General features: G+C 47.2%; 1 protein-coding gene across 2 annotated transcripts in view; it reads left to right on the top strand.

Moving 5' to 3' along the window:
- SSPN (sarcospan) overlaps nucleotides 1-17,795 on the top strand; it is an 84,429-nt gene extending 66,634 nt beyond the window's left edge. For both annotated transcript variants that reach the window (XM_032107626.1, XM_032107625.1), the window contains exons 2-3: nucleotides 9,552-9,638; nucleotides 14,511-17,795. In XM_032107626.1, coding sequence (XP_031963517.1) covers nucleotides 9,582-9,638; nucleotides 14,511-14,876 — 423 coding nt within the window. In that variant the 5' untranslated portion in view covers nucleotides 9,552-9,581 and the 3' untranslated portion in view covers nucleotides 14,877-17,795. The remainder of the gene's footprint in view (nucleotides 1-9,551; nucleotides 9,639-14,510) is intronic.
- Nucleotides 17,796-21,019: the final 3,224 nt, after the last annotated feature.

The following is a 21,019-nucleotide window of genomic DNA, read 5'->3' as shown; positions in this document are numbered from 1 at the left end:
TGTTTCTTTTCTGACTGAAGAGGTATCGAAGAGTTTAGTGGTGTTTTGTGGGGCAAGAGCCTGCCCTTGCTTGGAAGGAGAACTTCCTCCTGGGAAGTTTTGGCTGTTACAAATCAGGGGGGAGTACATATGATAAAATAGCAACATGTGGCATGTTCACTCCTGCTGTTTATTTTGAGGATTCTGGAGGTCAGATTAAGTCTTTTCCAGACAGCACTGTTGCTATCTCAGGTTGGAAATAGCTTTTTCACTAGAAAAAAATGGGGAAAGAGTTAGCTGGGCTGAACCAATGCACAGTCAGGAATATGAGAAAAGCCATGGAAGTAGCCCCCAGCCCATGTGAATGTCATCAGTGCCCAAGCAGCATCCATCTGAGACATCCACAAATGGCTGGTCTCCCCTGGGGAGGCCGGAAACCCCACCAAAGTCACTGCTTTCTGAAAACAGAGCTCTAACCCCTGTTGCTTTTAGCAGCAGCTGCCAGCAGTAGTGACATTTAGATGCCCACACAAGTCAAAGCTCAGTCACTTTCAGAGCTCCCCCCTGAAAATCAGGAATAATTCTCCATGTGTGTGTTCCTGAGCTAATTCCCGACTTGGTGCAAGAGACTCGGCTCTCAGCTGTGGTTGGTCATCATGTTTTGCACTCACCAGCCAGGATTACCCCTGGGGAAACATTTCCTGGGACTGTGTGCTGGCTGTGGGAGCCAGGGCTATGTTTTGGCTCATGTTCCAGGTGCCCTGGCTGTGGGGAGGACCAGTGCAGGCTGTGGCTGCAGGAGGGGCCCCGTGGGGAAGGGTGACTGCACCTATGCTCTGGGTCAGATGGTGACTCTCACCTGGGGGACTCTGGTGAGATGTTGAGTCATCAGCACACTCAAGTGTGGTTTGATTCCTCCCTGGCTCAAAATGGCTTTTGGTGCCCCCCTGTTTACCCTCAGGGTGATGACAGGGGCTATCTGCTGGGGGCACGTGGCCAGGCAGGCTCCTGGGCAACCACACTGCTCTCCTGCACCCACAGCCCGAAGCAGAAAGGAAGGAGGGGTCTGGCACCAGGTGAGAGGGAAGGGAAAATGAAACTGGTGCTAGAAAGGAGAGGCTGAAGTGGTGGGGCAGCCCCAGAGCTCCCAGCAGCAGAGCCTGTGTGGAGCACTGGTTGTGGTACCACAAGAGCTGTGCAAAGCACATCTGAGGGGCAAAATGCAGGAGGTACCACACAGTGCTGCATTTACTTAGTTCCTGTGCTGTGGTGTCTCCATGGGGGGTACTTGGTTCCCACTGGGACATCAGGTGGAGATGGCCAGGAGCTGCTGAGCTGGAAATTCCAGGTGTGCAGTCCCAGGATACTGCTGGTGAGCTGTGGTGAGGACTGTGCCAAGGACTGGCCTCTGGAGAGCTGGGGAAAACTGGTCCATGAAGGAGAACCTTTGGCTAGGTCCTGCATGTGGCTGGATGTCCTGTAGACTGGCTCTTGGGCTGCATGGAAGGTGTTAGATAGGGGATGGATGACCCATGTCCCACTCGAGAATGAACCTCGTGGCAGAAAGTGACTTCCCAAAACTCATATATTCACACAGAAATGAGCAACAGGACAGAAAGATGTGGTGTAAAATACCAGAGCATATTTGTTTTAGTAGCATCCCACTCAAGTGCTCTTTTTAAAGGACTTGATTAGTATTCTGAATCAAGAACTTTAAAAATCTATTATGAGACCTTTTTAGCAACATTAGATATAATGGGTGAAGCTCATTCCTGGTGTTACTCCTTTGGAATTACACCAGGCTGGATTTGACCCCACAGCTGTTAATGCAGGATGACAGAAAAATGAAGGAAAATTGCTAATGTGTTAAATAGACCCTGACTGATTGAAAGCCGGTTTTTTTCTTCTTTATTAGTGGCAAAATGGTGACACCATTCCTTGCTGAAAATCAAGTGCTTCGGTGCATTACCATGAATGGAAAGGAACTGTTTTTAGAGGAGCAGCCAGTGTAAAACGCTAGCAAGGAAAACCAGGCAAGGCAGTCTGAATCAAATGGGTTCAAAACCTGACTGTGTAGGTTTGTGAGGCTGGAGCAGGCCAGGGACTGGGTTCACCATCCTGGGGAATAAATGTGGCCAGTGATCCTCTGACAGAGAGTGGAGGAGGGCTCCCTCCCCAGAGCACTGGCCCTTCCCTTCCTGCAGAAGGAAACTATGCAACTTGCATTGCACCAAGAGCATTTCACCATGAAAACCAGTTAAAACCCAGTTAAAACCAAAATGCATTTAGTCTGAATTGTGTGGGGCATTGGTCAGAAACCAAAGGAAAGTTTTATGGACAGAAACCACGGAGCCTGAGTGATTTACCACTTCTGCTTTGGCTTCAGCAACATATTCCCTGTAAAAAGCCTCTGCCCCATTGCTAAAGACAGGCAGATAAATGCTGTTAAAAGCAGTCAGGGTGGCATTTGTTTCACCTGCCTGGAGCCACTTACAATGAAGGTGCCCAGGTCTGAAGCAGTTGCCCGTGAGACCTGTCCTGAGCTCCCCAAACTGCAGGCTGGACTCCCTGGCAGTCTGTTCCTTCTTGCTGCTTTGCAGGAGTTTGGACAAACTCTTCACAAACCCACTCATGAGTGCAGGGCTTTATTTTTTTCCTGTGTCTTGCCACTGGCTCAGTGCATAGCTTTGGGCAAGTTACTTAACCTTGCTAAGACTTTGTTATTTCCCCTGTAAAGTGGGGTTAATAGTGGCCATCCGTCACCCCTTGCTTTGAGATCCTGGGATGAAAAGTGTTGCAGAGACAGTAGATATTAATGGTATCCTTTTCATTCTTTTTCATTAGCTTGTGGCCTTTTGACACCCAGAAGAAGTAACAATGTATTTCTCCTTGAAAAACCTACTTTAGATTATTTCCACTGCGATCAAAAGTGGAGAGCATCAGAGTTTGCATGGGCAGGCTCCCTTTTCAGCCCTGTTTTGCAGACTCAGGCAGTTAAGAAAGTTACAGAAGTGCTCATCAGAAATGATTATCCAGGGTGTTTATTATTTCTGTCAGGAAGTTATTTTAAATGTATATGTATAGATGTTCATAAAATTAGGACTTTAAAAAACATTTTTAAAAATCTGATTTGCGAGCAGCTCAAGGCAGCAACTACGGCTCCAGCAAAAAGCATCCCAAAAATCTGCCATGGGCTGAACCCCCAGCCCAGAAGCTCTGACACATCTCACTGCTCCAGCCCTTCTCCCTCTCCCCAGGTGCTTCCCCACGCCAGAGGGTCCCTGAGCTTTACTCAAGGGGTGACCATGACTTGTGGCTTTCTGGCATCAGTGCTCAAGCATTGGCTTCTCTGCCCTGGTGGAGGTGAGGGTGATGTGGGGCTGCGTGGTGCAAAAGGCAGGCAGACTTTTAACTGAAAAAGCAGCTTAATCAACCTTCATTTACCTGGAGTCACAAATGTTTATGTCTCTATAACTTTTGCTTGCTTTTAGGGAAACCATTTTCAGTTTTTAATAGAAGGTGACTCTTAAAACCTGGGGCCATCAAAGCAGCCAGTGGAAATTGCAGCCATGCAGGCATCCATATTTTTTTATACAGGTTAGCTTCAATTAGCCATGGGCAAACATCAAAAGGTTTGAGGGAGGACTGCCTTGAAGAAGAGGCCAGTGCTCATTTAGAGCCATGTGTAGCACTAGAGCAGGACTCTTCAGAGCCCTCTGCCATTAAATCTCATCCTCTTCCAAGAGTAACTAGGCATTCATTAACTGAAATCCACACTTCTGTGTTGGTCAGGTATAGAGTGGAAAACTTTGATGGGAAGAAATGTTCAAACATTCTGAAGGAATGGTTTGAGAAGCTAACTGCACACCTGAGGTGTGTCTGATACTTGGCCTGGGGCTGCTCTAATCCTGGACCCCTTTGTGGCTTAGCTCATGGTTTAACTGCAGAACTTCTGGCTGGAATTTGTGGAAAAACCCTGGATAAAATTTGGAGAGGGATACCAAACAGGTTTCCCCAGCCCAGGTAGCCTCATGACTATGGAGATGGTGGCTTTCTGTAGCTTCATAGTCACGGACACACCTCAAACCACAAGTGGTGTTCACGACTACTCTCAGCCATGCTGCACTTCTCAGGCTGAAAATCACTGCTGGCTCTGTGAATGGTTAATTTTATTTAATTTTTTGATTCCTCAGGCATTTGTTCAGCCAGGACTGTATTTCTGGTTTAACAGCAGCAACGGACTGCTGCTGCAGCTCCTGGCTGTGTAAGTGATCGTAGCCTTTGCTGGGGGAATTAAATCTTACCTTAGCACAAGTGATGAGCAACTGACCTAAACAGCAAAGATCATTATGGAAAAAAATAGCATTTCATTTGATTGTGGATGTTCTTGCAGGGTTTTGATGACTTTATAGGATTTAAGAGAAAGTTGTGGACCTGCCAGTGTGTTACGGCGTGGCTTGAAGGGACCTGTAGCAAAGACATCATTATTTTATTCCATAGGTGGGGCATGGGCAGTTATTGTGGGGTTTATGGCTGTTAAAAGAATGATTTCCTAGATGATGGCCTTTGCCTGCAACCATAATATACATTTGTCATTATTACTATTATTATTATAGCTATTATTTCTGGAAGTAATTTATATGCAACTGAACTGTCCTTAAATTTAACAAGAAGTCTATAAGGGGTAAAAAAAGTTAGGCCACTGTACCTCTGTGTTGCAGACTGGCTTCTTTTACATGTGGCACTGAGACCCAGGCTGACCTGAGGCTGATGAAAGCTGGCAGTGAAAGCTGCCTGCAGCACCCACTTACATCACAGCTTCCTCAAACCTCGTAAAGCAAATTAACTTTGGTGCTGCTGTCTGCAACCACCTGTAGAGATGTCCGGCACCAGAGGTGATCCAGGTTTATAATGGCAAAGCCAACAGGGACAGTTTCTTTCCTGAATCAAAATCTGTGTCCAGTGGGAGTGTTAGATTTGGTGGATGAAATGGCTTCTCCAAAGGTGTAGACAGGAGCTAAGCCTTGCCATATCTGATAAGGTGGGAGAGCTGTCGAGCCAAGTATCACCTCTGAGGGAGAGCCAGAAACTCCAGAGATAGCTACAAGAAATCATTCTTTACCTGTGTCCCTAAAACCAGAAAGATCCCCAGTGTCTCCAAGGGAGCAACTACAAAATAACTTGTCAATAAAGGAAATGTCTTCCTAATTCTATTAACTGCAATTTTTCTCCTGAAGTTTGAGTTTAAATTCTTATTAAATAGGAAGAGTCCTCCTGTGGGTCTCAGCAGTGCTGTGTGGAGCTGCAAGGTGTACCTGGGAGAGGTTTTGTCCTGCAGTGTGTTTGCTTTCTGCCCCTAAAAATTATGGCAGGAGGTTCTCTCTAACAAAGCCCCTGCATAAAGAGCAGATGAGCTATACTGTGTCTTTGTGAGTGTTTGCAGCATTTGCCTTGTGATGTAGCACAGACCCAATGCTCCTTAGAGCCAGGTTTTTGTCTCCTGCCTTCATTTCTTGGTGGATGTTCCCAACCCTCCTGCTTTACCAGCCTCAGCCACCAAGGTTTTCAAGATGCTCTGGGTAGGAGGTAGTTCGCTAGAGAAAAGCACCTATTCTACATTTGGGCTAAAATTGTAGCAATAACAAAAGGAAAACCAGTTTCACAGGCATACAGGGGAGAGATGGAGACAGATTAGAGCAATCTGTGGTTTTGAAATCTGTCAGAATAAAGCAAACCACATGAATATGTCAGCGTGCAAAGATAATGAGTGCAAACCACAGCGGAAATTTGTGCTCTACGTGTTCATATTTCCCCTAATTACACACAACACACAACCTTCCCCATCCCTGCCACGTGGTGTCCTTGTGCTGCTCGCACACCTTGTGCTGAATCCTTGCAGGAGCAGATGGGATAACATGGCAACAGGCTCCTGCCCTCTTTGGGGTGGGAGCAAGCTGGAAACTTTCTCCTCCTATTTTGATTGTGGCTTAAAAAACCAATAATTCTTAAGTCATTTTTCAACCCTGAGGTGTTCCTGCCCAATGGAAGGAATGTCTACTGCTTCCCCCAAAAACGAAATAGTATTAAAAATTTTGTACAGCCTAAATATTTTTCAGCCAGTGTTAGTAAACAGCTGTTCCCCTGGGTTGTGAACTGAGGGGATTTCACAGGGTATGCCTTAAGCAAAATGAAATCTTTACCTTTCCTAAATATTTCTGTACCACATATGGGTCTTTTTCTAGACAGCGCTTTCCAAAATTAAATTCTTCCCTTGGATAACCTTTCACGTCACTACCTATTCAGCAAGGGGTGTGTTAGTCCATATGGAAATTTTGAAGTAGGATCTTGAAATAAACCCGAGTTGAAATATGCACAGAAATGCAGATTCCTGGATTTCTGGGTAACAGCTGACCAGAGCTGATCTAATTAAGTGCCATCCTGCAGGTCTCACAGAATCTGTTTTATTTGTGTAACAAATGCACATCGATTGGTAGCAAGCACGTGCTGAAGCGGGTTCAATTGCATTTTGTGTCCTGCGCTGAGTCAATAAGGCATGGGAAATGTGTGCTTCGTGCTGGGATGTGGCAGTGGCTGTTGCAGCACCAGGATGCAGGATTACCTAATGCTACTTAGCAATCAGCACCAACAGCACCTGTAAGGTGCCTGCAGCTGTTTTAGTTACTAAAAGTCTCCTAAAAAATACTTACCAGAGGATTTTTATAGTTATTCTGTTACACTTCACAGGTGTAATTTAAAGCTGATCTATTAATAATGTATAAAATAGCAGCATAGAGCTGTTTCCTATATAAACGTTCTGCGCTTTGGTTTCCTCCAAGGAGTGAATTTAACTTTAAAGAGCTGAAATGTTAAACATATGTGGGTCATAATTCTCAGCCACGTTATTTTTTACTGCCACTTAGAAAAATATACATCTCTGGTCAAAAAAAAAAGTTACTGTATCGTTATAAAAGAAATACTTAAGCTTTCCGAAGTATCCTGGCCAAGCCTTGCCGGAATCCTGACCCAGTGTAATCTTTTATAAGTACCTCTCTACAAATGTTCCTCTTCAAGTGTCCCTGAGTATATTATTTAAGGCCCAAAGGACCTTTAGAAAGCATGTGCAGGAATGGAGCTCCTTTGAACTGATAGCCCTTTGTATGGGAAGCTTTCTGAAGAGGGAGGTCTGATCCTGCCACATGTGAAGCCAGCAGGAGTTTGGCAAAAGTTGTCCGAGGTACTTGGTGGCAGAGAGAAAATTCCAGCATTGATCTCTGCCCTTGGAAATGAATGCAGCTCTGTCGGCCTTCTGTGGTTAAATGGAAGGGGAAGGAGGGAGTGGCAACAGTCCCATGATGTCTCATGGCAGTCACCTGGAGGCAAATCTGGCTCTCAGTCCATGCAAGTATAAGTGCCCACTAGTGTAGCTGAAGCAAAGCAAATTTGACTTATTGCTCATAAGCACCAGATCCTGAAAATACTCAGGCCCAGCTTTGGTGTGAGAAGCCACTATGATTTGTCATGAATTCTGGGGATATGACGTTAAGATAGTGTATTTAAGCAAATTTTTTTTTTTTTTTTTAGTTCTTGCTGCGGGTTCTTTCCTTCAGCCATTATGGCACTGGAGGAGTTTATCATTTGGATGTTATCAGCAATAGGATCTCTTAAGATTTAAGTTTTATGGGCATGTTAATTGAATTAAAAGATTAATATACAGTGCAAGGGACCAAGTGCACTGAAGGACCCTTGACAGGAAAGGTTGTTTTTTCCCCAGACAACCCTGTTAGCTATGGCTGTCAACAATAAAAAGAAAGAAACGAATAAATTGGAGGCCGTGTGTAAGTCACAGGACCAGAATATAAATACACATGACATGGAAAGGAGTAAATAATACTGACACATTCTTTAGAAATGTTCTCGGGCAATACTTCCTATTCATGTCCCACTGAAGTGATGTGAAATAAAACTTCATGGGGAAGAGTGTTACTAATCACCCAGGTTCTTGAGGGACATGGCTCTGTGTGTGTTGGGAGGCACTTTTCCTTTGCAGGGCTGCTGCCCTGGGCCTTACACCAGCAATGTGAAAAAAGTTTGATAGTTTCTGCAGTGGGTCATAAAAGGAACGTGTTTATCCACTGCTGCCTAAAAGGACAGCTTGTGCATCTTTCACTGCAGGTCAAGCTCCCTGTGGAGCTGGAAATCTGGATGTGAGCAGCACTTCCAGGGCATGCAGGTGGGCATGGGACTGTGATGGAGCCCCACACTCCTGCAGCATCTCCATGGCATAGCCCCACCTTGGCAAAGGCAGCTTACACATGGCTCTGGCCAAAGAGGGCAAATCCCACTGCTCCAGGAAAGCAGAAAGCCTCAAATTAATGACAACTCTTCCAAACTCCAGAAGTAAAATGGAAGGGGTTAAAAAAATATAGAATCTTGCTGTAGTCACTGAGAATTGAATAGCTGACATTTCTAACCAAGATGCTCCTAGCAGGGAGGCCAAGACTTGCTCCTGGCCCTGCGTGTACAGAGGACCTCTGACAGGACAGTGGCTGATCTCATCCAAAGTCCCCACTAAGGCTCATCCCACCTAAAACGGCTTTTAAAGGTGTGGTTTGAAGGCTCATTTAAAAGCATGTGCATGCCATCAACTCACCTGTTCTTCCAAGGCAGCTCAAACATGCACGGATTATTCCAAACACAGCTCCGGCTGCCAACAGCCTCTCACATGCCCAGATCCAGCCCCACAGGGAGCCCTCACCTGATGCCTGGGTACCCAACTCCTCCCTCCAGGGGATGATCTGCCAAAAAGCAGCAGTCTGCTGCTCCTGAGTCCTCTTGTGAGGTTTGCTTGCTGGTCCTCCAAGAAGTGGGAGAGGAGGGCACTTGACTGGAGTGCACAGGCACAGTGTGGGGACACACTGTTTTCTAAACACAAAAAAGCAGATCACATTTATTGGGCTAGGTCCTCAGAGCAGGATCTCCCCTTCTCACCTGGCTGAAAAATGCCTACCTTGTGAGTACCTGCTCCAGCAGATAGAGACATAATTAATAATAAAGATGGCTAAATGAATAATCAAGTGTGCAAATTCTTTTCCATTACTGTTAACCTTCAGCAATTACTGCCACAGGACTAAAACACAGTTTCAGACTGCAGGGAAGATGGATATCTTCCTTAGTAAGGTGCCCACTCCAGAAGAGGGTGAAAGCCTCTGCTATAAACTCTGCTGCTTCTTACCCGGTGGCAGCCATGGTTTAATGATTTACAACTTGCACGGGTGACACAAAAACCCTGTCAGCACCCAGAGCTACATAGGATGGTACTCTTTGGGCTTGCAAGCCCACCTTCAGAAGCCTTTTCCTCTTTCTGGATAGCTGTATGGGCAAAAACTCAACACACATCCTGGGGTCTGTTGCTGTGCTGTGTCTTTGATGACTTTGCTTCCACACTGCTTCTTGAGTTATGGTCCTGCTAAGACAGAAAGGTGTCTTGGCTTGGGGGAAAGAAAAAAAAAGGTATTTTTGTGTTTTGTAGGGTTTTTTTAACCTTGATGCATTTTACATCTCTTCCCTTGCAGGTCTGTGTGGTGTCCTTAGTGGGATTTGTTATGCTTTGTATTTCGTACCAACCCGATGAGAAGACATGTGTGCAGTTCACAGTGAAGGTACCTCAACATTTTTTAAACTTTTTTTTTTTTTTTTTTTGCTTCTCATGTCATTAAATATAATCAGAGAAGTTGATACAGGGGGTGTTTTTAAGACCACAGGAAAAGAAGTGAAAATACACCTGAAATGCAGGAATGGTCTTCTGTTACTTTTCAGGCAGCCAAGGAAGAAACTGTATCCTATAAAGCGGAAACTCTAATAATGTTTCAAATCAGAACAAGATACCATTTTATTCACCATGTTTTAGGAATATAGACAAAGCTGGAATAATCTGGGAAGTGTTCAGAGAGTTTAAGTAGATTAAGTGGAGATAGTAAGTAAGGTAAGAAGTAGGGTGGCATAAAATGAGTCCACTTAAACCAAGTTTTAATATTTAGTGGGAAAGTACTAGGAAGGCATGGGGATATGCATTCTCCCACAAAGCAAATTCCCATCTGAGCATTTTAGGAACTGCACCATACCTCACCTCTCCCTCTAAAACTGCTTTGCTGACTCTGGTGAGAAACTAGAAGAGCAAGGCTGAGAACACTTGGTTTAAACACCATTTTTCCTGGGCTATTTTTCCTTATTATTGTAATTTTCAGGGCCCTTAATATTTTGCAGCCACATAATAACCGAGAAAAATACCGACGCAAGCAGCACAAAATAACCGTGATTATTAACTGAAAAAGGCAGAAGGAAACAAAATGCAAGGAGCAGCCTTTCAAAACCTGGCATCCATCCTCCCTTAGAAATTAGACCCCGGTGTGTCTTTCTCGAGCTTCTCCCGTAGTTAAAGAAAGAAAGGGAGAAGAACAATTGTGCCTGCCCTGTGACTGCCTCTACATTGTCCCCCCGTCACCTTTACGCCCCCAAGGAAGGTTACTGGGCTGGGCGGGGGCTGCCACGCCAGGCTTTTTACTGCCTGCCCCGCAGCATTAAATTGAATTTGGCATCCCGGCAGGAAGGGAGTCATCCCTCGTGTTGGGAACGGCATGTCGGGCTGGGCAGCTCAGATGTCTCTGCCACCCTCGGCGACACCACCCACCCTGACAGTACGGAATGTGAGCCATCGTTCCCTGTAAGAAAATAGACCTTTTGGAATTGCTCCCGAGGTGATGTCAAATGGGCCATTCCTTGTCACCTGGCAGAATTGGAGCTAAAATCTCCCTGGTTCAGTCAATAGCCCATGGACTGTTGCTTACCCAAGGCACCCTCCTCCCCAAAATCCCCCTTCCCAGCATTTCCTATTGCAGCATGCCACAGAACTCCATCATTCCCAGGCTGTTCACCTCCCCTGTCCCTTGTCCCTTCTGGGAGCTGTTATCCCACAGTTTGGGATAACAGGACAAATGGCATCTGGCTGCAGGGCTTGTACCTCTTTTAACAACATAGGAGCTAAAACTCTCCTCCAGGGCTTTGATCACATAGGACTCATCTACATCTCCAGTATCACTTCTTAAATCTTCGAATTTCAGTTAAAGGCTGTCTCTGAACTAAAAACGAGCATTAGCTACGACAAGGCTGAGGATGCAAGATTACAGTCCTGAGACAGATTGTTCAGTGGGTTGTTCTTTTCTCCTTGAGGGCCCGATGCTTCATCAAACACTGCAGTTGGGTTCAGCCCAATCTGCTCCGACTGTCCTTGCGGGGTCTGGATCCCTGGCCCAGGTCCAGCCCTCACCCTGGTGGCTGGTTCCCACCAGCCACGCATCATCCTACAGCAAAATCTTGGCTGAGCTTCCCTGCATTAAGCACTCCAAGTTCCCTTGCACAACCCAAGGATCACTGTGACAGGAGGACTACACACACACACACAGAGGCCTGGGGGATTTGGGTCAACCCCCAAGGTGACCCTCTGACCACTGCGGGTGACTCCCTTGGCATGGAAGACAGGAGGAGACCTGTGCAGTCCTCTCTGCCTTCATCCCTCTCAGCAGCTGCTTCTTTCATTTCGCAGTTGCATGAGCCTTGGATCCTGTTAAAGAAGGAGGTGTGAGAACTGCTTTCGGCAGAAGTCCCTTCCCGAGACTGCTGTGGGTACCCACAGCACGCCATGTGTCCCTGAGAAAGGGAGACCACCCAGAGGGAGGGCGGCTGTGCCCTTCAGGGGGGACAGCAACAGCGAGTGCCACACAGGAAAACCTTGAGCCATCCTGTGGACTCCCTGGGCTGTGTGCTGCCATTTGACAGATCACTCACTGTGGTCCTCCCCAGGGCACCCCCAGGGTAGCGACACCCTCTGCTCCCACACGCCCAGCCCACGCTGTGACACACCATGGTTCCTCTTCCCTGCAGGGGCTCGTGCCTGAGCCACCACCGCCCTCAGAAAGGGTCTCCTGACCCACCTCTGCAAACCCCTCTGCTTTCACCTCTGATAACTATGAGGAGCCTTTTCCATGAGGAACTTAATCCATCTTCCTGTTATTTATTTTAATTTAGTCGCAGAGGAAAAGTATTGCCAGTAAATATTGCTAAAATGTCTCTTCCTCATATGAGGAACACAAAGGAGGATGAGCTGCCATGCTCTGACCTCACTGCACACTGTCTCTCCCCACTTCCCTTTTCTCCTTCCATTTAAGCAGCAATTGCAGTGCCTATCTCTCTGAAGCTGTTAAAAAACAGTTTTCCAGCAGCAAGTCCTGGTTCCTGGGCAGAGCCCACCACGCAGTTGTATTTGTGATGCTGAAGTTGCCTCCAGGTCTGGCATGTGATTAATCTGCTGATGGGATCTCAGCACTCACTGTCTCGTGCTCCCTCAGAGGCAGTGCTTGCATTTGCCTCACCTTTGACATTTGGAAACGTGTTCATTTCCAGCAGCTCGCAGAGAGATTCCTCTGCAAACATCTTGTGGGAATAATAAGCTTTTAGAAAATTGCCCTGTGTACCCCATGCATCTGCCTTCGCCTCCAAGGATTACCATAAGAGCTGCCTGTGTATTCAGATTCTGAGATTTCCTTCCCTGTAGGAACACAACAGACAAGTTCTCCCTAACTGTACCTGGAGCATGGATTAGGCCATGGATTTCATGCTGTTGTGGCCTGACTTTGGATAGAAGTTGGCAGCTAAATAGAATATCTGCCAAGGGAGAATCAGGCACATGGTGTAGTCTTGGCTTAGTATCTCATCTGTTAGGGAGGCCTGATTCTGTCTTCTGCTGGGCTGAATCCAGGGACTTCCACCAGGACTTCTACATCACAGAACAGCCAACATTTGTCCATTTTCTTTTTCCCCATCAAACACATTTGCACCATCTTTTAAAACAATGCCATTGGCTTATGAATTACCACATCTTGGTTTGGAGAGGGTCCATCAGTCAGCAGCACTCCATCTTCTGTGTGCTTTATATGAGGACGTGGCCCCATTTTCCGGTTTCACCTTTCCCATGGACCCTTCCCTTGAAAGCTGCAGGGGCAAAGTAATTGCATTTAATAAGAGCCACCCTCATTTTGAAGCATTTGGTTTAAGGCTGCAGGAGAAGTCATTAAATTTAATAGTAGCCAAGTCTCTAAGATCTTTTGGTAAGAAGTTGGTGACATGAGGGGGGAAATGTATATAGTGCTTCAAGACCTGCAATAATCCCAAATATCTTTTTTTTTCAAGCTGGCAACCAAACAGAAGATTGATTCACACTGTAGATATAAGACGAATACACCAGGAGTGTGAATTTTATCAGGACATACATACTTGGAGTTTCAAGGTCATAAAAAATGCTTTTATATTGATATTTTGCTTGCAGTATTGAGGTTAAGAGAGAGAGAGAGAGAAGCTGCTGTTTAAAATAACAGATTCCCAACCATGCCACATGTCTGACAGATAAGATGCCAAGGAAAATAAATGTTTTTATGGTGCTGAACAGAACCAAAAAAATGCAATTTTGCCTAAACACAGAACATGATTTTAATATACATTCACACATATTTTGTATGCAGCGCAGCACCTGCCAGTTCCACCTATCAAAAGCAAAGGGAAGTCCATATGTGCTGGTATCCAAAGCTCTCAGGTGCATCCCGGAGTGTCAAAGGCTCTGACTTGCTGCCAGTTTCCATGTGTTTGTGGAGGTGGACTCTGCAGAGCTACCCTTGATAAAAGCCACGCTATTTTTAAGCTGCCACTGTTGTGAGGAGCAGTGGAGGTGATGAGCAGACCCTCGTCCTTCTCACACTGTAGCACTGGGAAAAGAAAGGTGCTTGCTGCTCTTTCACACCTGTGAAAGACTTCCCCATGTTTATGGGACAGGTTTTGGGAGCAGATTGAGCACAGCACACACTTTTTGGTGGAGATCTGCATTCCCATTCCACAGTGGGGCCTGGGAAGCAAACAGCCTGGTTGCACCCACAAAGCCACAAGCGGGAGATCAGCCACCCCACTGCCTGATTTGCAAGTATAAATCAGATTTGTTTGGGCATGCAAACCGAGAGCCGGGAATAACACATGAGCAAAGTCTCAAAAACACCTACAGCTCAGCACAGCCTGGGGTGAGATGGCAGCCCGAGGCTCAGACTACTCAGCTCTGCTTCGAGGCACTCATTTGTCTCAGCTGATGACCGTGAGTCCTGCCAATGCAGGTACAACTGGAGAGGAAAATGCTCCCTCCCTCTCTATAAAGCTTCTTGATGTATAGACGCACCAATTTCTTGGTACTCTCACCAGGCCTCAAAATTGCAAGGCAGTACTCATATAAAACCATGAAAGGCAAGTTCTTGAGATGACTTGCTGAACTTGCCATCATAAGGAGCCTTGCAGCTGTTGAAGCACCCCATCTCCAGGTAGTACGTTGAGGGTAAGCAATCCGTGCAAAGTACACATGCATGCATTCCCTGCGTGTTCCTCAGTCTCTACGCAGCTGGAAAAAGGAGGTTTAGGTTTTGGCTTTTTTTCCTTTCTTTCAGCTGCTGTATTTTCTCCTGAGTGCCCTGGCTCTGGTTGCCTGTGTTTTGGCAGTGGCTTTTGCTGCACACCATTACTTGCAGCTGACAAAGTTCACCTGTGGCACCATCCTGGAGTCCTGCCAGTGCAAACTGGACACTGAAGACCCCCTCAGCCGGACCTTTGTGTACCAGGACGCGGCTGACTGTGGCAGCCTGACCAGCATGCTCAGCCTGTACCTCCTTCTGCAGATGGCTCTCAACCTGGTGGCAGCCCTGGTGTGCCTCCTGACATGCTTCGTGGTGTGGAAGCACCGATACCAGGTCTTCTACGTGGGCGTTCGCTTCCAGCCTCTCACGGCCGCCGAAGGCCACACGCAGCAAGTGTAGGGTCTGGGCTGGCAGGGGGTTGTGGCCAGGGATGGACACAGGCACCATGGAGGGATGGGCGCTTGGAAGGTTTTTGACGAGGAAAAACGCTCACACGGCTTTAATGAATCTGGTTTTCAATCATTTTAAGAGCATTTCGTACGGCTGCTCTTGAGAAAAGGCCTCTTGTGAGATTAGCTAGAGGTCACAGAGTCCTAAAGATGCAGCTGTACAGATGCTCCCCAAAGAGGATCTTTAATAGCCACAGATAAAATCACTGGGAACTCATCTGCAGGGCTACAGGCACTACAAAATAGGGTCCATTTCCCTCTTGCCTTCAGAGAAGCTATGCCAATTTCTACCAGATAAGGATCTGGTCCCAACTGCTTAATTATATCTACAGGAACATGCTTCGGGAATATATCGTATCTTGGAGCTCTGGGTGTAATCCACACTAACCTGATGGGAATTTAACATTCAGGAAAGTAATGAGGGAGGTCAAGACCTCTCCCAATGCAGATGGAGACCAACACCAAAGTGAATATATTGATGGCTGCCATATAAAATACACATATAACTTTTCAGAGTGATTAATGATATAGGCTACCTAACCCAATTACTAATAAACAGGTATGAGTGAGTTCACTGGAGGTACTTTGGTGGGCCCTGCTTGAGACTCCAGGCAGATTTCTGAAGTTTGGGAGAAAAGATCAGTTTAAGGAACCTTGAGTTGCACTCCCAAAGTGGAGGGACCCTAAATCACTAGTCATGTTGAAAACTATGTCCATACTGCTCTAATTGCAGGCTGACAAACCCAGATTTTAGCCAGTTCCACCAATTATACTCCAAGCACAAAAGGCCAAATGCATTTTTGGTGTAACTCCTCTGAAGACAATCAGCCTTACACACCAGCAGTGGAGTTGGGCCAACAGCCCTGAAAGATATATCCCTGCAACAATGAATGTTTTTAAAATGGGGTGGAGGGAGGGAAGCAAGAAGAGACTGCCAGTCTCCCAAAGACACCTTTGATAATGATGAGGGCAACAGAATAATGATTTCTTAATGAGCATGGAAAAAAAGTATATTCAAGCAGTGCTTTTTCACCCTGAAAGGGAAGCTCTAGAAGTGCTTTACATCTTAGTAGCCTTATACCAAGACAACTATGTTGATTTGTCCCTTGAACTGCCATTTCCACTTGCACAGCATGGACATCTAAATTTAGGAGCAATTCCTAACTGGCAGCATTGTGCACTGCCTCCTGATCTGTATCTGTGCAAGAGCAAGGCAGCTGGTGCTCACACCCTGCCATGACGAGGGATTTCCCGATCCCAGCCAGAACAGGGATGTCTCTGAGGTGGGGTGGAGCAATCACATGCCAGAAAAATTGTGCCATAATCATTAGCTAGGAGGAAGCAAATGAAATTTATATAATGCTTCAAAGAAAAAGAAAAAAACAACTTTCTGCAGCAAAAAGAGCCACCAGGAAGTCAAAAACTCAGTCCGGCAAAAACCTAGTTGTCTAAGGAGCTCTAATCCTACCAAAAAACTGCCTTCCATGTGGTGATCACACATCATCCAGGGGTTAGACCATCAAGCCTCCAGGGTCAGAAGATCACAGTGTAGCAACGTCTCCTGTGGCCCACCTAGAACACTGCTGGATGTATGGGCTGTAGTTTTAGTCATGGAAAGTGCCTCTGGAGTAGACATAGCATCACCAAGGTGCTCTCTGCCAAGCCACAAAGCGAGGAGCTGCAGAAGATGAGGGGTTTTGAGATCTGCTTCCGAATGGCCTTTTTTATTGCACCTAAAAGTAACAACCGCTCATAAGCCTGGCTGCAGGGCACATTTGCAATGGTGCCCGTGTCACCACCCATCCAAAGACCTCAGCTGGCCTCCCAGGCACTGCTGTGGCAAGCTGAGACAGGAGAGGAGCGGGAGGGCCTGCTGGTGCTGTCAGACTCATCCTTGGGGCCATCCATGTGGGATCTGGCAGGAACCGACCCATCTCCCACAGCTCTGGTGGAACACTCTGCCAGCAGCACTCACAGACCTGTGCCAGGGCCATCCTGCCTGGAGATGGGCACACAGGGGTGCCTGTCCCCTGTGGTGTACACAGGTTTGTCCCCCATCCCACACACGCCTCCAGCTGTGCTCTCTGTGAAAGCTCAGGGCAGAGGATGTACCTTCCTCCTACCTGCACGGCCCTCAGTGCACCTGGCCCTCCCTCCAGCCAAAACTGTGGGATCCTCTCTCCACACAGAAGATAACAAGAAGCAGGAAAGGGATCAAAGGGAGCCTGAATGACAGCTGAGCTTTGGGGTCTCCTCCCACCCTCACCACTGCACTGATAGCTGGCACAACAAGAGGAAGGCTCTGCTGGCAGAGCAGGGCATGTTCCCCCCCTGCCCATCCCAAATGTGCCTGTTGTTCAGAGGACAGCTTGGTGTGCAGCACTCCAACCCTGGCCCAGCGGCATTTCCACCAGAGCTGCCCTTTGTCTCCATAATCCTCTGACCTCTGCCTCACCCACATGTTTTCACTCCCTGTCTCCCATCAGCTCCCAAGTGCTGGGCTCCCAGAGGCTGTCGGATGGGGCTGGGCTGGCGGTGCCTGGCCTCTGCCTGCTCACCCCTGGGCTGAGATTTGCTGGGGCTGCTCTGGAGCACGGCAGATGCAGCGGGGATGATCACAGAGCTGCTGTAAATGCCTTCGGCGTGTCAGCAGGGAGGAGAAGGGAGGTCTGGATAACAGAGCCTGCTCCACTTAACAAGCTGTGCACCTCCATATCAGCTCACTCTCCACTTCCAGCCACGAATCCGGTTTGCTAATCAGCACAATGCAGCTTAACCCTTTGCTCTGGAAGAAAGCAATATTCATCATATATTCTGTTGGTGGTTTAAATGCTTAATGAATAAATATGGAGCATTTTGATCTAGCAAAGATGAACTTCTTTATTTCCTTTTCATATACCTCAAGAGCATAAAATCGAAACATGAGAGATGGAGAAACAGACACAGAAGGTTTAGGAACTGGTTTCCCCCTGGGTATGGTTTTACAATGTGTACTTTGCTTGGATTAAGAGTTTTGGAAAGTATTAATTAAAGGATTTTCACCTACAACAGCATATCCAGACACCTCCCAGCTTTTTCCCAGTGTCAGAGTCCACGTGGACTGCACCAGGAGAAAGACTGGGACTAAACGGCTTGGAAAGGACAGAGGTGTTGAAGAAGAAAGTAATTTTTCTATAAGCCTGGGAAATTTATCTTCTGGGTGAATTCCACAGAAAAGGGTAGGATTAAACCCCTATAGACACACAGAATTTGCGAAGGGCTCGATGTAATTTACTCTCACAAACCCAGGTGTGATTCTCATTTGCACCCTGGCCACTTTACACTGTTTTCCCAGTGTAAAGGGGTTGTAAAGACTGCATCAATCATCTTTACACCTACTTTATGGCCATTTTACACAGCTAAAAGGGCCCTTTGTGTAAATGAGAACTCAAGCCCTAGAGAATTTAATAGAGAGGAGATCCTTTCTATAGACTGTGTTAGACCCTCTAATAGGGTCTATTACTGGGATATAACTCTTCGCTGGATTTTATAGCTTGGCTTAGAGATCATCAGTCTCGATTAAATTCAGTTCTGCAGAACTTTTCCAAAGGCCATAACCCCCTGGTGTCACGCCTGCTCCTCCACCCCGAGGAGGCACGCAGGGAGTGATGGTGTTGCATGGATAACTGCTTGGCTTTTTAAAAGGAGAAGCAGCAGCCACCACTATCCTCTGGCTCGGAGGCATTTTGATGTCGTGCTATGCAAATACCGAAGCAACAATAACAGCAGCGAAAAGGGAACCGAGATGCAGCGCCTCACGGGGAGCCAAAATGTCACATTCTCAGCCCCACCAGGGTTTGTGCCCCTCTCCCTCCCCTGCTGCCACTGGAAGGCCAGGGGCTGGTGGGCGAAGGGGAAGCACCGCCAGGCCCTGGCCCCACGCTGGGGCTGCCACCAGCCTTCATGTGACGGCCATCTGCGCCTCGCTGGCCCGGCCGCCTCTGCGTGGGCACCGCTTGGAGCTTTGCCTAAAAAACAACTCCGCGCAAGAACGCCGGGAGCTGCAATCAACTCGCAGGACTGATTTTTTTCTGATTTTTTTTCTTTTCTCTTTTCACGCTCCCAGCCAGTGCAATATTTGCTCTGGGGGCCTTTCGAAAGAGAAAGCACGCTGCTAGTGTGTGAGAGAAGCCGCAGCTCGGGTCCTCTATATTTAGAAAGCCAGGATGTCATACCTCGCCTTGAAATTTTCATAGTCCCCTGCACCCCACCCACCCACACACGTACACATGCTTGCGTCTGGAAAATGTTTTTCGGTCTTAGCAAAGGGTGTTGGCTTAGGGGGATTCGAGGGAGGTGCAGAGGAACAACAGCAGCTCAGTCCCGGGTGCGAAGCTCGAGGCCTCCTTAAGGCAGCGGGCACAGCAGGCACCGGGGACCCACCGCTCCCCACGGCTGCAGTGCAGGATCTCTGCTCCTCGTCAGTCTGTAACATAAATCCCAAGGCAGGGCCGAGCTGTTCTGAGGCGTAGGGAAGCCCTGTCCTGTGTCACGTCAGGCAGTGCTGTGCCCTCAGCCAGCAACACCGTCCCCAGTTCATTTCTGAGTGGCTGCAGCACCTGTAGCAAGGGCTCCAAGAAGGTGAATTTTGGGAGTAGCTCATCTCAGGTCTCTGCAGTTCCTCCTCCCCAGGGATTTTTGCTTTCTGCTAAATGGCTGCCTCCAGTAATCACTACTCGGTAGCATTTATCCTCTTCTAAATTGCCTCTGTAGCCAAATATCATAAACAGTGATTGCATCTCCAGAGACTGGGGTACATTTTTCTTTTGGTTTTGGTACCTGGTCTCCATGCCTTTGTCCAAGCAAACAGTTGAAAGCCTCATCTAAACTTCAAACTTCTTGGGGGGGAGCTGTCAATTTCTTTTTGCTTTCTTTTTAAAGAAGTTATGGGCAATACCTATTTAATTTGTTACCTCAATGCTCCACAAAGCCATCTTTACATTGGAGCTTCACCCAAGTGCACCGAGGTATCCCTGCCTGGCACAGACATCTGAGAGTCAGCCACCAAATATGAGCAGCAGCCCAGTCTGAGAGGAGAGAATAAGCTGCAGAGGGTGATTTGAGTACCTGCCTCTCTCTCCTTCAATCAGATGGATTATGACTGATGAGTGCTGGGCTGACCTCAAGTTACAGGAGATACAGAGAGTGATTCTGATTAAGGCAGCCCTCAGCTTTATGAGCCCTGATTGTCCTAGAAATGAAATATTTGAGCAAGACAGGGTTTTAACCCCATTTCACTCTCATAGCTGTGTAAGGAGAACTATTTTTAATTAGCCCAAAGCTGACTGAAGAGGGATTTCTCCTCACTTCAATGTGGGATTTCTTTTCCAATGAAGCTATGGTGAGAGGAAGCCTTTCCCTGATCTGTCCTCCGTGAGGCTGGCTGGGAGCATCACTGCTGGAGCCAGAGCTGCACACATGCAGAGGTGTGTGGAAACCACCCTCATGTCTTCTTTGGGACATTTTCTTCCAGTTCCACAGCTGCCAGAGCTGACACGGGGAGGGCAGAGGAAGCCAGTGTCCCAGATCCATAACGTGCCCGAGTCAACCAAGCCCTGCAGCCGTCCCCATTTATACTGACACTACTGGTCACCAGGGATTTGGTGGGATAGTTTAGGGAACAATCACACTGAAAAGGGAAGAAAATAGACACTTACACTTTCCCTTCCACCTTGTGAATCCAGGCAGGAGAGCAGCACACACATGAAGGGACCCAAGAGGAAATACAAAATCCTCCCACCCCGTTTTGCTGCCCAAACCTGCCAACGCACTGAGAAACAGTGAAAACGTGCAGAAAATAAATCCCCAGAAATCAGGCACTTCGGATTTTCAAGATCCAAAGTGTTGTTAGGTTAGGAATGTGAAAATTAGTGTATTTTTGTGGCTTGTCCAATTCTTCCAGACTGTCTCAGGTGTGGATCCAGGCAGCCAGGATTCTTTGCTGTCACTAAAGGAAGGAAATTTTGTAACCTGACTGGGAGAGGGGAGGGATGGGGAAGGGCAGTTTATGGGCTGTACTCATATATCTGTATATATTCTGGTAAGGCTACAGTT

This window comes from Corvus moneduloides, chromosome 4 (assembly GCF_009650955.1).
Source record: "Corvus moneduloides isolate bCorMon1 chromosome 4, bCorMon1.pri, whole genome shotgun sequence".
NCBI classification, from domain to species: Eukaryota; Metazoa; Chordata; class Aves; order Passeriformes; family Corvidae; genus Corvus; species Corvus moneduloides.
Note: the sequence above shows the minus strand (reverse complement) of the source record. Positions and strands in the feature narration are given on the sequence as shown.